Source organism: Osmerus eperlanus, chromosome 27, assembly GCF_963692335.1.
Source record: "Osmerus eperlanus chromosome 27, fOsmEpe2.1, whole genome shotgun sequence".
Classification (NCBI taxonomy): Eukaryota; Metazoa; Chordata; class Actinopteri; order Osmeriformes; family Osmeridae; genus Osmerus; species Osmerus eperlanus.
The window spans coordinates 967,774-993,468 of NC_085044.1; the positions used below are offsets into that span (position 1 = coordinate 967,774).

General features: G+C 46.1%; 1 protein-coding gene across 13 annotated transcripts in view; it reads right to left on the reverse strand.

Moving 5' to 3' along the window:
* The window catches only part of ncam1a (neural cell adhesion molecule 1a), a 152,649-nt gene that overhangs the window by 14,174 nt on the left and 112,780 nt on the right, over positions 1-25,695 (reverse strand). For 3 of the 13 annotated variants that reach the window (XM_062453887.1, XM_062453889.1, XM_062453892.1), the window contains exons 9-15: positions 19,438-19,588; positions 17,033-17,217; positions 15,376-15,472; positions 13,583-13,750; positions 13,304-13,429; positions 2,225-2,349; positions 1,680-1,860 (exon numbers count right to left, since the gene is read on the reverse strand). In XM_062453887.1, coding sequence (XP_062309871.1) covers positions 1,680-1,860; positions 2,225-2,349; positions 13,304-13,429; positions 13,583-13,750; positions 15,376-15,472; positions 17,033-17,217; positions 19,438-19,588 — 1,033 coding nt within the window. Of the gene's footprint in view, positions 1-1,679; positions 1,861-2,224; positions 2,350-8,380; positions 8,429-10,620; positions 10,636-13,303; positions 13,430-13,582; positions 13,751-15,375; positions 15,473-17,032; positions 17,218-19,437; positions 19,589-21,612; positions 21,643-25,695 lie in introns of all 13 variants that reach the window. The other 10 variants (XM_062453881.1, XM_062453888.1, XM_062453883.1 and 7 more) reach the window with 6 other exon arrangements.

The window sequence follows — 25,695 nt, forward strand, 5'->3', positions numbered from 1 at the left end:
TAACCAGAAATGTTTCTCTTAAACAAAAAATTGTCATTACAAAAAGTGTCCACTTCATATAAGACAGGTGCAACTGCACTGGTCATTGTGTTGCCATGCCAACCCCTCCGATAGCTGGCCTGGAGTCATGGAACAATAACTGATTTTTTCATTCTTCTAAGCAGAGCTTTAGAGCCAGTCTGGGTAAATATGAATGTGATCGTCCATTATGTTCTTGTCCTGCTAAGAACACCTACCTGCTTCTCATTTTAAAAACACAGCACAGTCACACAGGCTCTGCAGTTTGTGGCACATCAACAAAAACAAAAGAAGACACCGAAATGAAAAATGAAAATAAAAAAACTTGGCCAGTGTTCAAGTGAACCTGCTCTGGCAGGATAGTAAAGAGATCCAAACCTCCCACTGCTATAAGGCTGATTCCCACCAAGCGCAGGAGGAAAAGCAGGCTGCTTGGGCCATACGCTGGCAGATACCCTGTTAGGTCTCCAGTAAAGCATTAACACATTAATCCTGTTAAGGCGTCACCATGCAGGGACTGCAGGCTCCTTCCCCACTGAGCCAAGACACATTTTCAGGTCAGTAAATCCAGCAGCGAGCGAGAACTGAGAGCCACTAAACCTGGCTTTGGCAGGAGGGAGAGGGGGAGAAGAGATTCAGAAAGAGAGAGAGAGAGAGAGAGAGAGAGGGGAAGAGAGGGGAAGGGAATTGGAGGGAGACTTTTGATGCTCTTTTCACGGCAACATCAAACAGCCAGCGTGGGTGAGGAAGGTAAAGGAGATGAGGAGGAGGAAGAGGAGGAAGAGAGGAAAAAGAGAGGAGGAGAGGAGGAAGAGAGGAAATGCAGCCGAGGAGACACTGACAGAGGAGAGGAAATGTTAATATTAGTGGAAGGGGAGAGGGACCTAAGGTTGCCAGGACACATGTAGCTTTATAGTTATAGAGAGGACGGCAGGACAGATATGAATGTGCAGGGTAAAAAAACAGAAATTCTAAGGAGTGCAACACAGGAGAGATGAACAGCGATGGGTTCAAAGCCCAGGTTTGGTCAGTGGAGGACACAGCTCAAGTTAAAATGCAAACCTTTCAGCCCACACAAACTGTCAACAGAGAACAAGCTGACTGTGTGCGCTGGGAAGGGTTCGCTGGCAGGAACACGAATGTTCAAAACCCTGACAAACATTCTCTGCTCTGACGGTACTGGTCAGTGTGAAACCCAACATGAAGGTACTGCATTCGGCCCCGCTAACAGTGATACAAACTACCAGGCCCTTTTGATTTATTCATCTATCCTAGCGCCCTCAAGCCAGTGTGTGTAATGGTGTGTTCAACCATTCTCTTTGGCTCTGAGGCTATCTACTGGACCGAAGACAGGTCTTCACCGTGATAAATGTTGCTCTTCAGGCAGCACTACATGTGCGGCCATTTTAAACGGCCAACAACGTTGTTATTTATCAGAAACTTGATTTAAAAACTCCAACTGAAATCAAGTACAAAATGACAACAAGACACAAGAGAGAAATACTTTCGACTTCCCAGAGGAATTAGTTAGGAAACGACAACTACCTAGTTAAAACTTCACCTCAACAAATCTGAAGTGTTCTTTCCCAGACTCAGCATCTCTGTTGCCAGTGTGTGTGTGTGTGTGTGTGTGTGTGCAGTGGGCTGGGTGGGGGCCATACCTGGGACGGCGGTGGGTTCTGCTGCGGTTCTGAAGGAGAACACGGCAGGGGTGGACTTGCCCTGCTGGTTCTCAGCCACCACATACACCACATACTCCACGTTCCACTTCAGCCCTCGGAGAACCACAAACTCACTGCTGGTGGGGAGACGGATCTCCGGCTTCCAGTCCGACCCGTGTTTCTGAGGAGAGGAGAGGAGAGGTGAGGGCCGGCGTGAGGAGAGGAGAGGGCCGGCGTGAGGAGAGGAGAGGGCCGGCGTGAGGAGAGGTGAGGGCCGGCGTGAGGAGAGGTGAGGTGAGGGCCGGCGTGAGGAGAGGTGAGGTGAGGGCCGGCGTGAGGAGAGGTGAGGGCCGGCGTGAGGAGAGGAGAGGTGAGGGCTGGCGTGAGGATAGGAGGGCGACAGAAGGACCAACCCAGAACAACAAAGCACGATCCCCTTTCGAAGCACAGACGGAAGGTTAATCCTTCACGCAGCCAGGGGCCACAGAGAGACAGACACGACAGCAGGTCAGAGGTCAGGAGGCGTTCCCTCTAGTCGTACTCACGGGCTTGTAGCGGACCAGGTAGTGCTTGATGGGGGAGCCCCCGTCGTCCTGCATGACCCAGTTGACCTTGAAGGACTCGCCCGTCTTCTCCAGCTCTCCGTCCAGCTTAGGGGGGCTGGGCTCCCCTACGAGGCACATAGCAGGGACACACGGTCAATCTCCACGGCAACGGCCAATGAGGCTGTCCCATCCCCTGAGCCCCCTTGACGACGCAGGTGGCATGGCTACGACACGGACGTCTCTCGTTGAGAGCATCCGTCTAACTGAGTGTTTCTGTGTGATTGTGAGGTGGTGGCGTGATGAGATGTTACTGTGCTCCTGTAACCCAGAGGAGGGACCCCAGACCTTTTGATCTGCAGTCCGATGCTCTACCGCTGATCTACACCTGTCCCCCAACCAACTGATCGAGCCGTGTTTGAAACCCCCCCGGAGTGCAGTTGGAGCTGCTGCCGGAGGCTGGGAGCCGTGTTTCCTGAGGACAGCCGGCTCTGCGGTGACGCAGGACGACGTGAGATCGAGAAATGTGCTCTTTGTCACGATGCTCAAGGGCTGTGTCAGTGTGATGGACGGCTAGCAGGAGCGCCCGCGGGGAGCGAGGACACAGAGGAGAGCCTCTCCCTCCTTATCTGGGCTACCCTGGGGAGTCAGGTGGCTGAGCGGTTAGAAATCGGGCTAGTAATCTGAAGGTTGCCAGTTCGATTCCCGGCCGTGCAAAAAAAAATGAAGTTGTGTCCTTGGGCAAGGCACTTCACCCTACTTGCCTCGGGGAGAATGTCCCTGTACTTACTGTAAGTCGCTCTGGATAAGAGCGTCTGCTAAATGACTAAATGTAAAAGTACCCTGCACACTAACGACAGGGACACAAGTGCATTAGCCCCCTCTGCCTTGATTGGACATGTTACTCCATTAAATTTAATAACATTATCATGGTCCACTAGGAGCGAGGGTCAGTGTGTTGCGGGATGTGTGTGTGTGCTTTTAATGACATAATCCCTTAACTAGGAAGCCATGCCACCTCAAGGCCAGGGGGCTGCGAGGAAGAGAGTCTAATCAGAAACACTCATTAATCATGTAAACATTGGTTATACTTAGTTAGAAGCCAATATGCTCTTACAGCAATTACCTGCTATGACTAAAAGGTAGAACCAGGATTCAAATGACTGCCGCAATATGCACGAATGACATTGGGTTTTGGCTGGGTTTGGCTGTGATCAGGGAGTTTAAAAGATGGTTTTGTTGTGTCCCAAATGTCCTGCCCGGACACTCTGACCCAAGGTTGCTTGGCTACCAAGCCCTTGAAGTAAACTGCCATGTTTGACAGGAATTGGCTGCCTCGGAACATCCTTGTGTTATTTATCAACAAATGAACTGCGAGACGAGGTCAGTGTTGTAGCAGCCAACTAAAGAGCAACAGACACAGGCTTCGCTGCCGGGAGATATAAAACAGCCCCAGACAACGTCAGCAGAGAATAATACGGTTTGGAGTTTCTACTGTAACCCTGACCAGAAGCCTGTCCGGCATACAATAGCCTGTCTCCTTTGACTTCAGCCAAACACAGCGAAAAAAGATAAGAAATAATTGGGCAAGAGGCAGATGAATCCTGATCCACTTTTAGGCGTGTCTGTCTTTAATGTTCCCGTTCATCTCCCAGATTGATTCCCGAGGGAACAGCACAGTAACAATCGTTTTTAAATCTATGAACTGCTGGGTAAACTTTAAGAAGTCCCTCTGCTTTCACTACAGTGATCCTCACAATACAGTAACAAGTCCCCACTTAAAACTGGAGTGATTTCATTGGATTTGGAGAACACTTCAATTGGAAATGCAAATTTGTCGTTCTTGACACTTGACAAACGGCGATCTCTGTGATTACACGATTAGTCAATCAACCATGCGTAAGGGCACTTTGTGTTCACCTCAGATGGTTAAACGTATCTGATTACATTCTCCTGAAAAAGCATTCAACCACTCTTGGAGTAAGCATGATTAGATGCTGAAATTAGACAAGGGTTAGTGAGAAGAGAAGCAGTACAGATGGTGTGATGTCCAGACAGTTATGTACATAAGATCTCCCATGAGCAGCATTCTCAGTTATGTGTGACGTTTCCTAAAGCTAATCAGGAGAGAAAGTAATTAGGGTTATACACAAAATATAGAACAAAACAGAAAACATGCTCCATCATGCAGACCGTATTATTATTATTCAATGTGTAGTGATTCTGGAATATTCTGTCAATCTTGACTCTTGAAGTTAACTTTTTAAATCTGATCAAGAATAACTAATATGTTTATTGTTACTAATTTACAAATCCAGGGAGATTAACCAATTGTGAATTTAAAATATATATATTTTTATGCCCTCCGACTAGTCAAAAAAGTTGTGCATCTTCATAGATTTACACATCTACAGTTTAGAACAACACCATAACAGTAGGATTGTTACACGAATTGTGGATATCGTACAAAACACTGCCAATTTTCCAGTTTAATCAGTACAGGTGTGAATAACATGACAGGTACGAGACAGACTGACATGCAGACAGGACAGACATGCAGACAGGCGGGCGCTGTCCCTCTGGGCAGACGGGCAGTTAAGGAGAGGGAGACAGAAACAGGGTGAACTTGCATGCATGCATTTACGTGGGGTGAAGACCACAGTTAGTCCGTTTGGTAAGGGCTTAAAAGGTGGAGATCTTTAGGTAAAATGAGTGATCTCCGTAAAAGAGTAAAGAACTCTGTTCCACTGGGAGTTCCCAGTGTGCAGGGCAGTGTGTAAAAGGTGGAGGTTTTGACATCGCTAGCGTGATGTTTGGGGGCTGAGATGATGATGGGTTTGCAACATATGCTGTTCGCTAAGTGGAGAAGATGCCCTGCTTGTTACAGCTATGGCATGGTACTTTAGTCACCGAAAAAAAGGACAATATATATACGGTATGTCAGTTGAGGAATAATATTTAGAGGTCAACCATTTGCTCCCCCCCCCCCCCTAAACTATAAATTAAAGGTGACAATATCCAATTTAATAATTATTCTACAGAAAAACAAACTAATAAGGCACTGAGATGTTAAAACTTGAGTAGACCAGTCTGCAAAAACATCTGTCTACCTGTAGTTGGGATGTCTGTAAAGCATAATGGCTGATCTTTAAAGACAAAGTGTGAGTTATTCCTATATGGATGGCTCGGGGGTGATGAGGTAGATAGGATGCAACTTGACAAAAAACTAAAATGTTTTCAGTTGTTTTTCCTAAATGTAAATCTGTCAGTCTAATTGGAATTCTTATCTATTCGTCCAGTGCTTTATATAATCTGAACGGAACCAAACGGAAGAGAAATTTACCTTCTGTTCCCCAGCGAAGACGACATCAGCACCATGCAAGAGCCACATGACAAAGTCATATGAAACGCACGCACATGATTGGTTGAAAGGAAAGTGAAGGAGGGGGAGGGAGGGAGGGGGGGGTTGGGGAGTCACATGGAAAATACAAAATATATTTTTTTAATGATGTAATTATGGGTAAGAAACAAAACAACAAGAAAGTTAAAAGACAAAACGATACAAAACAAACAACAAAAATAAATGTATAAATTTAAAACAGAACGTTTTTGCACATCAAAACACAGAAACATGTATAGCATTTAGATACATGAAGCATTTTGGACGTCCAGCATGAGTTCTGTTACATAAAGATGTTTTTATAAAAGACAAACAGAAGTTGGGTATGTAAGGGAACACCTTATGGGAGAATTAATACAGAATAAAACTTCCAATTCAAACAAAAATGGTTCTGCCCAAAACTGCCTCATGCATCAACATCAATGAAACAGTATTTCCTCTGACTGACATTCATGTGCCTTTGAATCAATTTCTGTGATGAAAAACGTAAAAATATGGCAAATGTGACCTTTTAGGCAACCCAAAGAGCCTAATTTTTTGTCACCAAACCAACCAAGCAATGTACATGATCTTAAAACAGAGGAAAGCCTGCAGTGTTTAAAATACTGATAGCCAAAGCACATCATGCTGATCTACACGTGGTACATGACGCTGTACAACAAAACAGGGACACAGGGAGGGGTAGGAGAGCCACGGCTGACAGTGTTATGACTCTGAGAGCTGAAAGAATTAGAGAACAGGGCAGCACAAATCTAAAAACATGACAGATGAAAGATGACCTACCTACACACACACACACACACAGCCACACACACACACACACAATACATCAGTTCTACAGGGAATAATGCTTCTCAAGATAAATTAGAACTCCAAACTTTGTTAGGAATCGTTATTTCGAACCATTAGGCATGCACCAACCAAAATACTTACTCCATGAACCTTGTGCTAAACTCGTTTCATTATGCACCATTGTTACCACATCGCCATAGTGAGGGGAAATCTCATGATTGAGCAAGTGTAAAAGCTGTAAGCGTTTAACCACGAGGATCTGTTATCGGCTGATAATACTGTATGCTCTGTAACATTCCAGTCCCTTCTAAAGGTTGTTAAACAAAGTTAGTCGCTAATCTAGTGAACAGTATAGCTGTTCTATGATTACGTTAGTTTAGATTGTCTCTGTGGCTGTTACAATAGTTACGTTTCTTGGGGGGGGGGGTTTGGAACAAGTTATACAGCACATAAAACTGGACTACTTAATAATAATAATAGTGTTCATTTAGCAGACGGTTTTATCCAGAGTAATGTACGGGGGGATTTGAACCTGCAACCTCATGATCTGTAATCCATGCCCTCACAATCAGTTTCATGAGCACTCACGTGTTGATCATGTACTACAGTGATTCACGTGTTTATCATGTACTACAGTTACTCTGTACATCAAAAACCCAGATGACGCCTTTGTAGATAAAATTAAAAATTAGCTGAATCATCAGATAGTTTATCAACAAACAATCTCAAAGCGGTTCAGGGAAAACACAAGTTTTTGTTTTCTAGTAAAAAATTGCTGACCGGTGCAACTCCGTTATCTACCTCAGTCCTAACTTTTCTCTTTGTCTTAAGTCACAAAGGGCTTAGGTAAGGAAAGATTAACATTTCCTGCTTTTTGGTATTCATAAGGGTGAGAATTTGCCAATATGAACCTCCAGCTGTCTGTTTTCTATTCCGCCTCTCTTCGATTTTGTTTCTAGCGATATCACGGTAGGAATCCCTAAAAGAAGCCGTCTTGAGCTCACAGCAGAGGTCTGTCTAGTTTTAAAAATCACTTATCCCCTCTTCTTCCAAGACCTCACAGGTGTCCTCCCAGCACTGTGTGCAGCACTGTGTGCAGCACTGTTCCCTGCTCTGAGCACAAGTCTAATCTCATCATGTATGCTGTCATGGTTACATAACAATCATCCTCAACCGTCCTCCCCAACTGCCATTCTTGAGGTCACCAAGAGGTTAAAGAGGAAAGTTGTTCTTATACTTTTCTTTCTTATACTTTTCTTTCTTTTCTTAACTTTTCTCATATAGTGTAGTGAGCTGCTGGCTTACTTTAGATGTTTTTATCACGCACGTACAGCCGGTATGTTAGGGAAGGTAAAAATCTAGAGGCAGTGTATCCAGCTCATGTGGAAGGGAGAGGGCAGAGAAACAGCAGGTTCTGGGGCAGGTTCCTGGCACAATTGTAACTCTTCTTTTGAACCGTAAAATCATAACAACCAAAGAATTTCACGTTGCTGCATGCTGCAATTCAACACACAAGTCACAAGCAACAAAAATATTTAGATTATTTGTTTTTTCTGTATTATTATCATCAATACAAATGAACTCCAAATCAAGCACACCGCAAAAAGGGATAGTCCAAATAGCCGTTTGAATTAATTCATCCGGTACATGCACTGTGGTGTTAACTGAATTCATATCGCCCAGGACTAATGGGTCAAGATGACACAAGGTTAACCCTAGACTGTGGTTAGTGCAGAGGTGTTCTACTGGGGAGAGGAGCATTGAGAAGAGCCAAGGATAAACTCATCTCATTGCTCCAACCCATTCCCAACTACATCAGCAAATCATCTCTCCCCCACCCTCCTCACTACTTGTCATCGCTACAGGCCATGCGTGTGAGGCACCGTGGCTCTAAGATAGAGACTAAACAGAGAGGCGGTTTGGTTGTTGACAGACACTCCACACTGCCAGACCTGTGGCATACTCACTAAGGGGTGCACTGGTTGGAACAAGGAGCGTTGGAGTCACTGAAGAAACTGCAAGATGGTGAGAACACAGTGAGGTCTGGGCAGAGCTCCCCGCGTCGGTGGAGGAAATAGTTTGTGGTGCAACAGACAACTTGAGATGTAGTTAATGTGTGTGATGTGGTTGGACAGATGTAGACTCCGGTGCACTGATCAGATTTGTTCCCAACGTTTGCCTGTTGTTCATTAGCAACAAGCAATACTTTATGAATGGGAAGAGAGAAGTCCTTTTGACTCACCCCACCAGACTAGTTTAACCCTGGTGAAGACACATAGAGCACCGTGGAACATTTGTAGCGATGTTACAGAAAGCAATAATCCAGTCTAGTGGTCACTGTACAGGCTTTTCCAACATTAGCGGAAAACCAATTGTAATCCAGTGACTGCGGTAAAACATCACACTGCATGAGTCGGAGTAAGCTCACGTGACTGCAGAAACAGAAAAACAATCACAAACTAACAATGGTGTTTCATGAGTGAGTTATAATCTGTGTATCTCGAGTGGGTTTGTGGCTGCATCGAGCAGTCGACAGATTTTACAATTCACACAGTTCACGCAGATCCTGCAGTTGATGTTAAGAATTCATAAAAATAGACCCAGGGAAAATCTTCTTAGACTTTTCATTATTCCTAAGTATTTAGAAAGACAGAGAGAGCGAGAGAGAGAGAGAGAGCGAGAGAGAGAGTAATAAGTCTAGAAACTCATCTTAGATGTCTGTGAAGGCCATGAAACCAAGAACCACAGGTTGTCATAACCAACACACAAACCAAATACCAAAATGTCATACACCGAAATGTAAGAACAGTTATATAATCGCATATTGCATAAATGTTATTCCATATCGGCTTTGCCATTCATTATCCACTTCTACCATTCAACACTTTTCTTTTCTGATGTCCCCTGAACCTTATTTCTCTGTAGCTCCAGACAGCAGGCCAGAACTAGTGGCTTGCAAAGCCTGGATGGATGTTAAGTGAGTTTTGTGAGTGTCCGGGCCATTATCCAAGCAATCACCCCCCACCCGCCCCACCACTGATGAAGCCATCCATCTGCGGCCAACATAGTGGCTTGGAGGCGTCTGTAACATCACCAGACGCCGTGTCTGTCACGCTTCTCTGGCGCTTCCATCTCAGCCCTGAGAAGTACAAAAATAACACTGCAAGGTAGCCCCGCCCCGCAGCGCCGCGGCCCAGCAGCTGAGCTGAACCCAGAATGTTTTCTGAGCCGCTTAACAGCCAAACGTTACAGATGAGTCACCTCTGCATAGTCCTCCCCCTTCCCCCCTCCCCCTCCCCCTTCCCCCTTCCCCCTTCCCCCCTCCCCCCTCCCCCCTCCCCCTTCCCCCCTCCCCCTTCCCCCCTCCCCCTCCCCCCCCCTCCCCCTCCCCCTCCCCCTCCCCCTCCCCCCCTCCCCCTCCCCCCTCCCCCCTCCCCCCTCCCCCTCCCCCTCCCCCTCCCCCTCCCCCTCCCCCCTCCCCCTCCCCCCTTCCCCCCTCCCCCCTCCCTCCCCACCTGACTTTGTGGCAGCTACGTTCTCTGTTAAGTTTTTGTGGTGATAGGAAGTCTGGTGATACATGTTGTCAATGCTCCTTCACTACTACTACTGCTGGGGCTCTGGGAGACTAGAAAAGGAAAGTTTCTGTTTGGGAACCAATCGTCTCTCACACTCACTCTTCATGTGTCAGGGAGAGTCGTGATGAGGGAGGGTTTACAGAAACACAGGGACAGAGCGAGGGGCTTGGAGTCAGGGACTAAGGGGATGCTAGATGGGCACTCAGAACAAGCTTACAGCCTGTCGATATCAGCTACCACACAGCTACACCAACCTGTCTCCATGTTAGCGTACTGAAACGGTATGCCGTCTGGAAAAGTTTACAAGAACAAATGCACAGCGTGAGGTCTGGAGGGTCGCTAGCCTGTCAAAGAGCACCTTGTATTCCGAGGCCACAGGTAAACAGACATGTCTCGCGTTAAAACAATGGGAAAGAATGTGTAAAACCATATATGGAAAAATATGCTGAATTTCAACATGCGCTAGCAACAGAATTGTCTTAAAACAATGGGAAAGAATGTGTAAAACCATATATGGAAAAATATGCTGAATTTCAACATGCGCTAGCAACAGAATTGTCAGTAGAAAATGTGTGAGAAATATGGATGAAGTGATGAGAAAAGTAACAGAAAACAGGAGGTGAGAAACTTACTTGTGAAAGTATAGCCTGAGGAATCCGATGGAACAAAAACAGATGAAGCAGAACCGATCAGAAGAAACAGAAACCATGACAACAGAATTACACATAATGATACGGGGGAGACTCTGTCCTGACTGGTTATAAGCTTTTATGAAATAGATAAAAATAAGAAATAAATTATAACACTGATGGTATGTTTATGAAATCTTAGCCTTGTGAAAAGCCTTGTACATTTGCTTTTACATGTTTATTTTTTCTTTTCTTTTTTGAAATTTGTGAAAAATGTTTTTCTCCAAAATCGTGAGGTAACAGGACAAAGCCCCCTTAGCAGAGCGTGAAAACAGAAGGAGGGATTGAAGTTTCTACAGAAGCACGCGGGGTAACAGGAAGCAGATGGGAGCGTGACAGGAAACAGCTAAGAATCAAACGAAGATTGATTCAGAACGCACACAGCTGACTCAGCCATCGCCGAACGACAGCGACGCTGCCTTCCCTCTACACGACCAGATGGGGAACGAACCATTAAGCAAACTAGGACAGAGAGAGAGGGAGAGAGAGAGGGAGAGGAGAGGAGAGGAGAGGAGAGGGAGAGGAGAGGAGAGGAGAGGGAGAGGGAGAGGGAGAGGGAGAGGGAGAGGGAGAGGGAGAGGGAGAGGAGAGGAGAGGAGAGGAGAGGAGAGGAGAGGAGAGGGAGCGGAGAGGGAGAGGGAGAGGGAGAGGAGAGGGAGAGACAGAGATGGAAAAAGAGAGAAACAGACAAAGAGAGAGAGAGAGAGAGAGAGAGTGATGGTGAAAGAGACAGAGAGAAAACGAGAGAGAAAGAGAGAGAGCGAGAGACAGGGAAAGACTCTCTGAGAGAGAACCGACTGCTAGCAAACTCCAGATCTTCCACACCTGTGTTTAAGTCGACCAGCACAGTCAGCGTCGTGATTAACACTTTGATTAAACAGGTAAAGCGACTGTATTCATTCATTAAGGCTTTCCCCAAAAAATATCCAAGAAGAGCAGCCAGTCTAAAATGTTTAGGAGGTAAATCTCTAACTCTATACTCTGACTCTCCATCTGTGCCACTCAACGCTAACAACATTCCCACAGGATTCATTTTTATAACTCTTGGGTTTAACACAGGCTCTATGATTTAATATATGTCAGTGCACTTTAACATACAACGTTATCTTCAGAGAAGGAAACTATTTAGACTTGCGTACAGTACTTATGTACAGTATAATGTTACATGAACATTTTATACCAATATGACTAAATGTTAAGTATGGTCTCATGAAATAATGTGATTTTATGTATCAATTGGACGAAATGTTTGACTTGAACATCATCTTAGATAAGCCTGGTGTTAGTCCAGGATACATAACCAACCCACAGCTTCAGAAGATCAACAAGCAGCTCTGAGTTGTCAAGGTGTTTACAAACTCAGAGACTCTCAACAAGAACAAGTTCTTGTTCAATAGTTTGATCTAAGTAGAATGAGAGAGGCATTCTGGCAAGATACCTACATTATGTAATCCACCGATTAGTTATGCATTTACAAAGGGACCATCAAATGACCTTCATGAGAGTAGTTGTCCTCAGATTACCACAAACTGAGCCCAGAAACCAAGTTCCCATGATGGAAGCCAAACTTTACACACAGACTAAGGATGCTTTTTTTTGCGGGGAACAAATGCTGACACAACAGTCTAGGAGGCTGCGTGGGGGTGGGGTTCTCTGCAGCCTGGAACCAGCCAGGAGAGAAGCACGCTGATCAGGCTGTATCGGAGCACACACACACAGAGGAGAGGGAGGATCAGACCCTTCTGCAGACGTTACGGAACAAATGAGTGGAAGCTTAGACACCTCTCCCCCTTCCTCACCCCTCGCTGCACAAGACAGGCAGGTGGGTGGAGGTGGGCAGGGCAGAGGAGGGAGGAGGGGCGGGGGAGAGAAGATGCATTCCTAGAGTAGATCCTCCTCCAGGGAGGGTCAGAGGGATGCATCCAGCCTGATGGGGGGGTGAGGTGGAGGGGCTGGTGTGGGGCGCTGGGCAGGTGTGGGGCGCTGGGCAGGTGTGGGGGCGCTGGGCTGGTGTGGGGCGCTGGGCAGGTGTGGGGACGCTGGGCTGGTGTGGGGCGCTGGGCTGGTGTGGGGCGCTGGGCTGGTGTGGGGCGCTGGGCAGGTGTGGGGCGCTGGGCTGGTGTGGGGGCGCTGGGCTGGTGTGGGGGCGCTGGGCAAGTGTGGGGCGCTGGGCTGGTGTGGGGGTGCTGGGCTGGTGTGGGGCGCTGGGCTGGTGTGGGGCGCTGGGCTGGTGTGGGGGCGCTGGGCAAGTGTGGGGCGCAGGGCTGGTGTGGGGGTGCTGGGCTGGTGTGGGGCGCTGGGCTGGTGTGGGGCGCTGGGCTGGTGTGGGGGCGCTGGGCTGGTGTGGGGCGCTGGGCTGGTGTGGGGGCGCTGGGCTGGTGTGGGGGTGCTGGGCTGGTGTGGGGCGCTGGGCTGGTGTGGGGGTGCTGGGCTGGTGTGGGGGCGCTGGGCTGGTGTGGGGGCGCTGGGCAAGTGTGGGGCGCTGGGCTGGTGTGGGGGTGCTGGGCTGGTGTGAAGCGCTGGGCTGGTGTGGGGGTGCTGGGCTGGTGTGGGGCGCTGGGCTGCAGGGACGAGCGGGGGGTTAGGGTTAGGGTGAGGTGAGCGCTAACGCTAGCGGGGGACTTACGGACGGGCTCGGTCTTGAAGCTCATGGTCGCGCTGCTCTCGCCCTCCCCCTTGCCGTTGATGGCGGACATCTTGACCTCGTAGGACGTCTCTGGCTTCAGCCCCACCATGGTGAGGACGTCTATGCCTGACCGGAGGAAGAGGTCAGTCAGACAGATTCACAAGAGCCAGAGACCTGGTCATGGTGCTGGTCGTGGTGCTGGTCGTGGTGCTGGTCGTGGTGCTGGTCGTGGTGCTGGTCGTGGTGCTGGTCGTGGTGAGGGTCATGTGTTTATCTCACCGTCCTCAGCCTCGTACTCCTTGCTGGTCCAGTCCTGGCCGCCGGCACGCCACTCTGCCCGGTACCGGATCACCGGCACACCCCCGTCAGACTCCGGCTCCTCGAAGGTCACCAGGGCGGTGCTGGAGAAGGGCTCCACACGGCTGATACCCGGCGCAGAGGGCACATCTACACACACACACACACACACACACACACACACACAGAGACACACACACACACAGAGAAAGAGAGACACACACAGAGAGAGAGAAAGACACACTCAGAGAGAGAGAAAGACACACACACACACACACAGAGAGAGAAAGACACACACACACACACAGAGAGAGAGAGAAAGACACACACACACACAGAGAGAAAGACACACACACACACAGAGAGAGAGAGACACACACACACAGAGAGAGAGACACACACACACACACACAGATAGAGACACACACACACGTCCCGATTGCTTATCAACCTGCCATCACAACAGGTCAGTCAGGAACTTGGACCAAGACTAATATTTGGGGCACGGCCAATGGCAATGGATGGACATGAGAGCTACAGCCAATCACACGGCAGGTTTACTAGCCCAATCCAATCAAAGGTCTCTGGAGGTTTTGGCAGTAGAAACACCATGTCCGAACAGTAAGTCAACAACGCCCTCCAAATTGCGTTGGCACCCACTAAACTCTTGTGAAGAAAGGATGTGTAGGGCCACATGGTGTGACTACTGAGGTTTATTGGCAACACGTCTACAAGACAACCAGGCTGTGTCTGATTCTACTTTTGGCAACCAAAAAATAGTCACATTTACTAGCAGGAGAGTTGCGCCAAACCAAGCCTGTGTTTATAACCAAGCCTGTGTTTATAACCAAGCCTGTGTTTATAACCAAGCCTGTGTTTATAACCAAGCCTGTGTTTATAACCAAGCCTGTGTTTATAACCAAGCCTGTGTTTATAACCAAGCCTGTGTTTATAACCAAGCCTGTGTTTATAACCAAGCCTGTGTTTATAACCAAGCCTGTGTTTATAACCAAGCCTGTGTTTATAACCAAGACTCCATTCTGTTGATGTCGGGGAAATAAGTTTGGCCATGACGATTACATTTCAACGTTTAGCCTGATTTTCCACCTACTGAAATAGCTCCTTAACCCTCGTGCTGCCTTTGGGTCACATGACCCAAAGGTTCATAACGAACCATTGTTGTGTTTACCCAATTTTACCCAATACAAAAACAAATAAAAATAATTTTCTTTTAACCATTCCAATGTGGGGGGTCTGAGACAGCCTGACAGTTAAAAGAAAATGCTTCACTTTGTTTTTGTATGAGGTAAATTTGTCGCAATACGACGGTGGGTCACAATGACTGATGGGTCAGAATGACCCGAAGATAACACAAGGGTTAAATGACTGCTCGCTCCCTGGAAATGCTGGAAATTACTCTAATTATGTTTTTATCACAAATGCACTTCACCTTAATGAGTGCATAGAGACCTGGATGCAGAATGCTAAGTTGCCCTCCAGATGTGTAGTTATGGAGCAAACGTTTCAAGTGTGGTTTCACAGCTTCAGCTTTGGATAGAATTCATGGCGCAGCGCCTTTCCAAATACAACAGGTCAGCAAAACCTTTTAGGTGCCAACATTATAATTCAATTTTATGTCCAGAATTTCCTACCCTTGGTCTCCAGTTTGGCTCTAAACATGTGACTGGTGTAAACATGTGACTGGTGTAAACATGTGACTGGTGTAAACATGCGACTGGTGTAAACATGTGACAGGAAGTGGTCTGGTGACCAACCTGCTTCTATGAGAAGAAACTCCTTGGACTCCATGCCGACGTCATTTCTGGCGGTGCAGTTGTAGCTCCCAAAGTCATTCTGAGAATCTGGGGTGACCTGTTACACACACACACACACACAGACACACACACACACAGGCATGAACATCATCCCACTGCGACCTAGAATGTTCCAGTCACTTTTGGTCGTTTCCCACTGGGTTGTTACAAAGGATTCTCATCCTCATGGCAGGAACCAGCTTGTCATTTGTGAATCTCTGCATGTCCTTGTCCTGGTGGATAATGGACAGGCAGGGTTACTGGCACCATTAGCCTGGCTGGACAACTAGGGAGCGGGTGCCAACAGATCTAGCAGACCTCTTTGTGTCCCAGGGTGCACTGGGGGTTCAGGGGATGCAGGGCAGCCGGTTCTCATCCCCGGTTCCTCTCAGGCTCTCAGGCTGTAGCTGAGAGGGTCTACTCAAAGCAACAGGAACACAGATGGGAACACAGCGGGTCTGGAAGGATCTCAAAATACTGACAGATGAACATCCAGGCACTACTATACATCACATGTTCATTCGTACTGTCACCATGTTTTGGAGGGGGTTGTATACGTTTTAGGAATCAAATCAAATTGTGTCTTGTTTGTGCCAGCATGTGGATACAGATTTTAAGGTATGGCCTAATTGCTAAATCCTTCTAAATGATAATAATGAATAATAATAATATAAAACACAATGCACCTACTGTAAAGCCAACCAGAAGTAGCTTATCACAGCCAAATGAGACAAAACCATCTATCTTACAACAAAATATGACATAACTAATTAATATCTACACACATTTCCCTCTCCCGTCAGAAACCATCATGATAAATCACATGATGTTATCATTTATCTGACAGCTCAAAAGAGAGTTGACACAAGAAAGTGTCATGATTAATCGGTTATTCCTGGCATAGATCACTTTCAGAAAATTTGAAGATAGTATTATATTCAGGCTTTGGATAAAATACTTTGAACATTTTAGCTACATAACATGTTCTGTCCTCAAATGCATTCTAACACTCGATGCATCTTCAGGAAAATATATGAAATGCTTTTAATGTTGTAGGCATCTTTTATGTTTTGACCTGAATTAGCACACAACGGCATTCGAACTGCTGTCAAATTCATTCCCATTCCACAAGAGAAAGGGGAAATTTCAAGCTACAAATAGATTTAAGCGTCAAAGAAACAACAACTTTTAAACACAGCAAGTTTCAGAGTAACAAAAAACAACTCAGATGTTTCTGAGTCCACCCAGATTTCTAGAAGCTGCAGTGGCTGTTTCACAACACCACATGCAAACCTTATTCTCTCCCCAACTAAAACTATATTATCTACTTGTCAGTGATTTCATGTTCACATGAAAACTCAACAGGCATTTTGATGTCGCAGAGTTTTAAAGGTGCTGATCTGAGGGGATCCGTACAGCTGTCAGCAAAACTGCTTCACCAAGAAAATGAAATGTGATTTGAGAAAGTATATAACTCAGCGGGAGAGCATTAGACAGGCAGGTCAAAAAAAATTACAGGTTCAAATCCCCCCACCATCATCTGCTAAACGAATACGCCATCATTCCTCCATAATTCCCTGAGAACTGCCCCCGGCGTTATAACGTGGTCGGCCCGTACCTCCAGGTAGCTGATGGCGGGAGTGTTGTAGATCTTGATGTTGGTGACGTTGACGTTGGGGAGCGGCTGGCTGTCTCGGAACCAGCTGACAGACGCCCCGGGGTGGGCCAGCACCTCGCAGGTGATGTTGACCGCGTTCCTCTCCCAGGTGTACCAGGTGACCGAGCCCTGGATCTTTGGAGCATCTGGAGAGACAGAGGAGCAGGTCAAAGGTCAACACGCGAGCAGCACGGCAACACGCGAGCCGTGGAAACAGCCGATGCAACAAGCAGCAGGCCATCGCAGAACAATGTTTTTCAGGCACGTGGACGTAACAGAGGATTTTGTTTGTGGATGGATCATTTTGAAGGAATGTGTTTAGCGGTGCTGGAAACCAGGATCTCAGGTCATAATATTGTACGTCGCTTGGGATGAAAGAGTCTGCTAAGTCGAACATTTACAGTGTTAATGATTTCCCAAACCTTTAATGACACAGAGATTGTATAGATCAAGTGGTTAGTGTAATCACTTTGATTTGATAACTGAATCACCGTGCACTGCAGACTGATATCCTACTGTGGTTTGTCTCATTAACTTCTGAGCAAAACAGTTTTTCCTGTCATTTGTAATTGCAAAATCATTGGCGTGCAAAAACAAGATCTCCAATGTTCTGAATCCACAGTGGAGTGACACGTCTTTGATAAGACAGGAGGCCGTGGCCTACCCTTCAGTCCTCACTGTTACATGAACCAAATCTTTCATTTAACTGTTGCTTTTTACTGTTAAATAATAAATAAAAAGAACCCTGAATATGTCATTGCTTTTAATCCTTGGGTTTTGAAATCTCAAAATAACCAAAGGTGAAGGACTCTGCACGGTTCAGACAGCGCCCCGCTTTTCCCACCTCCAGGGACGTGCTTTAACAGTCAGATTACTGCCTCCAGCTCCCCTGCATTAAAACGTCAACTTCCATTAACATTTATCGATCTTTACCCAGAAGTGTTTTTACTTAATAATGTCTCAGCTTTGCAGTAAAATCAACCGGCAGGCCTCCAGAGGAGGGCAGCGTTTTGAGCTGTTTTCACGTCCCTGATGTTTGTGGGCCTTGGAGTTGACCCTGGGCTCTCGATAACACAGCAATCCCCAGCTGCTGGGAGTGATGGATGTCGGTGAGTCCACAGATCTTCATTCCTCAGTGCCCTGATAAGTCCTTCTGCCTCTTCTGAAACTCATTCCCTCTCCCGGACCTCTCCTCCCAGCCCTGGCCACCCTGCTGTCCAATTACCGGGGCCTGCCTGCTCCAAATGGATTTCTCAAAATAAACCCGCTCTTATCAGGAAGAGAGCTGAAACAATCATTGTTTTCATAACATATTTATTCTAAACTAACAGAAGCAGACTGAAGAAGCTGTGTCCGAAAGGACCAGACATTGACGCTTTGCTATCAGTATGTCAACAAAGCACATAACTAAACCGCTAATGTAACGTGTGTGAGTCTGTGTTTCTAGAATATGTATGTCGGATAGCAAAGTCATGTCCTCAGATTCGGTGTGTGTCGCCTGAACAGGAGAGATCTTGTTGGTGTTAATCTAAAATGGAGATAGAAAGGGCATGCTAGGATTAAGACAAAGCACCTCTCTTTATCAGTAATTACTCGGCAACAGTGAATCAACAACCCGAGTACCCAAATAGCTAGACTGTAACCGCAACGCCAAACAATTCTATCAATTGAGTATTGTGATGCTATCTCATGTTCAGGAGCAGATTGCCCGAGTTTTGGGGGGAACAGGCAATTAATCCAATTAGATGCTCATTATTTAGTGGGCGTTTCCTTCCCATCCTTCGTATTCAGGGAACTTTTGATAGTGCAGAATGAGATTAAAACTGATTTGGCTGTTGCATGTCTGTGCCTCCTCATGCAGTCGGAATACTGAATCGACTAATCTGACGAAACAAAAGACCCTAAATGTGCCTCTGGAATTTGTCGAGAGATGAAACTTACTAGCCCATATTTCTGATTGTCGGGCATAAAATGCAATTAAGTCTTTGGCAGGCCTACAAAGCAGTTGTAATGGAGTTCGGTGTTTGGTAAGCAACTGCTGAAACACTGATACCGCAGGAAAGGAATATCTGTAATAATACTTTGGTTGGGAGTAGCTCAGTGGTACAGCACGTCAAGAGGTCACAGGCTCAAGACCCCCCCCCCCCCTGTTCATCCCTTTTTGAAAACGACAAATCACCCACCCCCCCCCCCCCCCCCTGTTCATTAAAAAAGTCACACTTAATGGCAGAATTCTCAGTCATATATAAACAATGATCCATCCTACCTACATTTGGAAATGACCCCACGACCACACGATTACGAACCAGGTGACAGCGAAGGAAAGCTGTTTCTAGGGAGGTGCGTGTAGCTGGTCGGTTACTCACATCGCACTTCCAGGTAGATGCTCTGGGTGTCCTGACCGATGGGGTTGCGTGCGGTGCAGAAGTACTGTCCGGCGTCCGTGAACTGGACGTACTTCAGCGTGAGAGACGACACACGCGCATGGCTGCGAACCATCACGTTCTTATCCAGACTCTGAAAGGAAGTAAAGATGAAAGCGTTTAAAAGACGTCTTTTGTAGGACGCTGTGTGTCCTTGGTTGTTGTGTGAGGGGGAACAATGCCATTGTGTTGTTTTGTTCACACAGAAAGGACTTGGTGTTCTCCGTTCTGTGAGTCTCTCATCCTGTCAGACTCTTTGGCTCTTCGAGTTAACGTAAATAACTCGAACGTTGAGATCATCTGTTTGTTGTCCTTGTTTCCAGCTGCTGCTGCCTTGTGGAGACTGCTCTTGTGCTTAGTGAGTTTGGGAGAGGATAAACTCCCTGTAAGGTGAACGTTTGTCTTGTGTCTGGGGAAAGCAACGACTTGCATCCAAGATTAACTGAAAGTATTTATCGTGTTACCATCATTGCAGTTGGAATCAAACCCTAAATATCAGACTGGTCTTGTGTAGCTTGGGAACCGGTTCTGATTCCATTCCATAAAAATTAAATTGTGTATTTTAAGTTTTTTTAATGAAATAATCTGTTTCCAATGGTTATATCAAAGACAACCATGTTTCACATCTCCAAAGGCATTTTTAATTGCCCAATTTGCTACCTAATTAATAACACTGATTTTACAGTAAACATGAAAACATCTAGACTGAGCTTCCCTCACAGGCCCAGTGAGGTCTGATCCCTTCCATGACTCAATTAAATAGATTCATTAGTCATTAAGCCAGATGACTTCATATTAAATATAATAGTTCCTCACATTATATATTTTGTTGTGGATATGCAACTTACACAACTTGATTACAAATCAGTAACAAACCTCTTGTATACCATTAAAGATGTGTGTGTGTGTGTCTCTCTCTTCCTCTCTCTCCGTCTCTCTCTCTCTTTTGTCATTTCTCTCGTTCCCGTGGAGAGGAGGAAAAAGAGGAGAGGCAGCTAAACCGGGCGCCACCGTAACACCGTAACACATCCTGCCGTCTCTGTCAACAACAACAGTACTGCTCTTCCTCCAGTCTCTCTTACGTTTGGCCTCAATGATGAGTACTTTACTCTGCTATACTCTACAGCCTCAAAACGGATGCTGACACTTCAACACATCAATGCCCTAAACTTCCGAATCGCTGTCGATGTGGATTTGTCGTCAAATTTTGGAAAAGGTAGAAAGATTCAACCAGGAAAATCAGATGGTGTAGAGTGTAAACTACGTGCATTTGGCTACAGGTTGGGGCACTGATTCCATAGGGAACTAGCCAGCAGGGTCTTACAGTGCAAGACTAGGGAGAGTCCACTATCACTAGTTACCTACAAACACTCAGGATTACCACTATGTTTGATTATCAACATGTAATAAGGTTTTGTGATTTCCTTCATTGTGGCCTTATTTAAAATATAGCAGCTTTCTCAATTGTATTGTTTGTGACATGGATTAGAAGTGTAACTATTAAACTGGAATGGAGTCGCACATGAAAAGAGATCTGGTATCTTGGTAGAATTTTCTCTCCAGCACTTTCTCCAGTGTGTAATGTACTACAGGAAGTGAAGTTCTAACTGAAGGGTTCCAACATGGTGTAGGTGTTGGTTAGTGTTAGGCATAACTACATTGTGGTGTCTTGGTCCAGGGCAGAACATGTTGGCTCTGGTTCTGTGTCTTTACTCTGAAGTCACTCAGAGCTGCTCTGAGGCATCAGCAAATCAGACAGTCACACCACAAAGGGGAAACCGGAATTCTGCAAAACGTGGGTGAAAGATTAAACTGATCTCCTGCTCTCCTCAAGTTCTGGAAAAGATCAATAAAGTTCAATAAACAAGAGCAACTTTGACAAATAAGTGAGTGATCCTTCTATGAAAAACTACTCACTTCACATTCTCGGGTACTGCTTGGCAGTAAATCACTAAATCATATAAATCATATCTGTGGCGAGAATCTGATCAAATTTGTCTGGAAGAGAGCAGAGCCAACACGGTTGTTTTGCGGTGGACCAGGTTCGTCTAACATGTGACTGGGTTATGTGCTAAGTTCTGCAGCTAGGCGCCTGGCTATGCTGTTCAGCAGCCATACCTCGTACGTGTCTGGACGAGTCCAAGAAGCCTAGAGGGGATGAACACAGAAAACAAAAGCACAAAAATGGGGAAAAAAAATCTTAACACAAGGAGGGAGGTGGAAATCACGCTGGACCTGGACGCTCATTCACACAGGTTAGACTGGGCTGTTCCTGTTTCGGAGTTTAGCTGGAGCACACCAGACTGATGGAGACACTTGTAAACATCTAAACAAAACATGCATGGGGTGTTTAAAAAGAGAAGAGACGGTTAAAATGTCAACACAAAATGCCATGTTCTACTGCTTGATTCTGGGAAACAAACATCTTTCTGGGAAACCTTGTCTCTGAAAACGATGAATGATTATTTCGAACTTGAAGTGGAATTATCGATTTCATATTTCACACTTAACATTGTAGACCACCCTTGAGCTATAGAATGTCTTCCAAGGACAGAATGTACCAGAGTCAATGCCAGCAGTTAGAACTCACTGGTATTTTCAGATTTTGTGCTCGTCTTCACCTAGTTTTGAACGGTGAGATGTCTGTGGACATGTCAGGATTGTTGTGAACATTGGGATGACTTGTTATGCTAAGAAAAGTCTCTGGTATTCGTTTCAGTACTCCTATTAATAAAACAAACCAATTTAGATCTTAATTTATCCCCTCAGATTTTAGGAAAATGTTTAATAGGAAGAAATTGATGAACTTTAGATGTGTTTTATGTATTTGTTTCTGTTGTATGTGATTGACTGTTTTATGTTATATGCTTGTATTATGCAGGCAAATCGCCATCGGAAATGAATAAAGATGAACTGTCAGATCATCTCTTCTGGGTCTTCTGCTGAGGTTAAGGGTAGTTTCCACCATAGGGCGAGCAGTCTGACAGGCTGTCAAGAGCTAAACTATCACCTTCCACAGCTTCATAGGACCTTCTCAATTATTAACCATTAATTTATAAAATATGAAGCCGTATACAGAGAGAGAGAGAGTTGTTAGGTTAGTCATTTGATTATCAGTACATATTCCATCTTAATTAAGTGTTGAGCCAGTTCGTACCAGCTATGGTTGCAGTTCTGCATGATAAAAAAATCTATTAGAACTTTTCTTAAGTGATTTCTCATAGCTCAACAGAACCTACAATCGAGTCATAATCAAAACCCTTTTTTTTGTCAGGTGGTTTTTGTGCAACACTGAAATCCATCGTATTCTGGGCAGGACAATGGCATCCAAAGGCTCAGCAACAATGGGAATCAAGAGTTTCATTCTTGGGTCAAAAAATGACTTCTGTCATTGCGTGTTATGATTAATTGGCATGTGAGTGCGTACGGACTAATAGATCAGATCCACAACTCTGATAACTCAGGGGCCTGAATGTAAGACAAGTGAGATGAAGAAACTACTTCAACAATAGATGACGAGGATGACAAAAAACGATCAGAATCCGTGATAGCTTTGATCAGAAGAACAACAGGACCTGAAGCGCACCACGCGTTGAATTCAACTGCCTTTGACACCAAAAAGATCAGCAAGATGACAGAGAACAGAAGCGACAGAACAGAAGATGGCATCAGTGAGTCTTCATATCCCCAATTTTAGCTCAACAATCAAATGTTTAAGGAGATAGTTTTACGAGTTTTAGACTGACGTTGTAGGTTTTCGACAGGCAGCCCACCTGACCTCTTAAATCACAACACCTTCCTTTCCTTTGTACCCTGATCCCATGGAGACAAGCACACAGACATCCAAAACCACACCCAGTATCAGTCCATGTCACCTGGCCATTTTCAACAATAGGGAACAATCCCTAAGCTCTGGAAATTGTGTTCCATCCCACCTGCCCCCCCCCCCCCTCTCCTGATCACACCTGCCCCCCCCCCTCTCTCCTGATCCCACCTGCCCCCCCCCCCTCTCCTGATCACACCTGCCCCCCCCCTCTCTCCTGATCACACCTCACCCCCCCCTCTCCTGATCACACCTGCCCCCCCCCTCTCTCCTGATCACACCTGCCCCCCCCCCTCTCTCCTGATCACACCTGGCCCCCCCCCTCTCTCCTGATCCCAGAAAGGGCAGATATTCCAGTTGTTCGCAGGCCCTTGATGACACGGTTTTTGAGTTTGTCTACTTTCTGCTGGATTGTGCATTTAAACTAAAGTAGGCCAGCGACCCAGATGTACAGCTCTCCCTCTGGAGGGTGACTAAATGTGTTAAGGTATATTCAGGGCTCTGGTTCCCCAGAGAAAGTGTCCAGTACTCACGGTCGCTCAAATGAAAAAAGATATTGCTGCTGGAATTTGGAATGTTCACATAAAAAGACTAACACTTAAGTCATCTGGTTTGTGTGAATTTGAGACTAAATCAAATATTCTCTTTTCAATGCCAAGTGATGCACTTTCCTATGTAAGGAAATGCAATTCCTTGTTTTACAGTCACAAATACTACAAATGTGGTGTTTTGTAACTCTAAGAAATATGAAAAGGCCCAACGTATGTATTCACAATTTGCATAATAATACATGTTTCCATGCTAAGAAAACAAACTTGAATACACACAAGTGGAGTGCCTTTTAAACATTATTATTCATTTTCAACAATACATGCTCATCGACTTCCCTGTTCCAATTGGAAAGGTAATTACCAAGAAATAAAATACAGTTCGCCACACTCACACCAGAGCAGGCAATTACCCTCCCAGATCGGCTTATCCACCAGATGTTTCTGACATGGTGCATGCCACCGTCGGGGTGGTTTTGTAGTGTGACAATACCACAGCTAGTGGATAGCAATAACCCTCCAACAATACATCTGAAATTGCCTTCTTTATCTGACTGAAAAGCCTGTACAGTAATTGCACCTTTTACATTTGACATCTTGTATTATACGATAACCTGGAGAGAGAGGGAGGGAGGGAGGGGAAGAGAGAAGGGAGGGGCATTCATACAGATCTGCCGAGCTAGAAAAGCTTAAAGCTTTGATCGCCTGGTGGAAGTACCTCAGGTATTCATGAGTGAGTAGATCGTTTCAGAAAAGCCGATGTTGATGCACGAGCCTGCTGAGAAGGTAAGGAGTGATTGCATCTCCCCTTAGAGGTGCAATGCAAATGCTGTCGTCTGACGTCACTGCAGCACCAAGCTCTCCCTCTCCCTCTCCCTCTCCCTCTCCCTCTCCCTCTCCCTCTCCCTCTCCCTCTCCCTCTCCCTCTCCCTGCCTCCCTCCCTCCCTCCCTCTCTCCCTCTCTCTCTCTCTCTCTCTCTCTCTCTCTCTCTCTCTCTCTCTCTCTCTCTCTCTCTCTCTCTCTCTCTCTCTCTCTCTCTCTCTCTCTCTCTCTCTCTCTCTCTCTCTCTCTCTCTCTGTCTCTCACCATCTCTCTGTTTGTGTCTCTCACCATCTCTCTCTTTCTGTCTCTATCCCTCTCCCTCCCTCCCTGTTCCTCTCCCTATTGTTATCGTTCCCCAATAACAGCAGATGGCTGAGCGGTTAGGGAGTCGGGCTATTAATCAGAAGGTTGTTGGTTCGATTCCCGGCCGTGTCGATGACGTTGTGTCCTTGGGCAAGGCACTTCACCCTACTTGCCTCGTGGAGAATGTCCCTGTACTTACTGTAAGTCGCTCTGGATAAGAGCGTCTGCTAAATGTAAATGTGTACCGAGCGTGCAGGCGAGCGAGGTGACACTGGTGAAGGTGTGGACGAGTCACCGTGAATAATCCCACGCAGGGAGAAGAGACCGGGCAGAGGCTCCTCTTCCTTTCACTGTTTTACAGAGTCAAACACAGAACAATGGCCGAGGCACATCCTGATGAATTAACCTCCATTGTTTGACCTTTCCAACGTGAAGCCTATTCTACACCCAGAACACACACTACTGTAGGCTGCATGTCAGCACTGGTTCACTGGGTGTCGTGCAGAACCCAAGAGATGAAGCCCCATCACTGCTTCAAGGGTCAGAGGTGACTGAGAAGGTGACCAGATATACGATGAAAGTCAGTGCCTTTACCCACACGAGAACAGACATCTTGTTAATTGATTCATACCATTATCATAATCGGAGGACAGTACCCAGCTTGGCTCCACCCCCCAGGTGTGGAGGACAGTACCCAGCTTGGC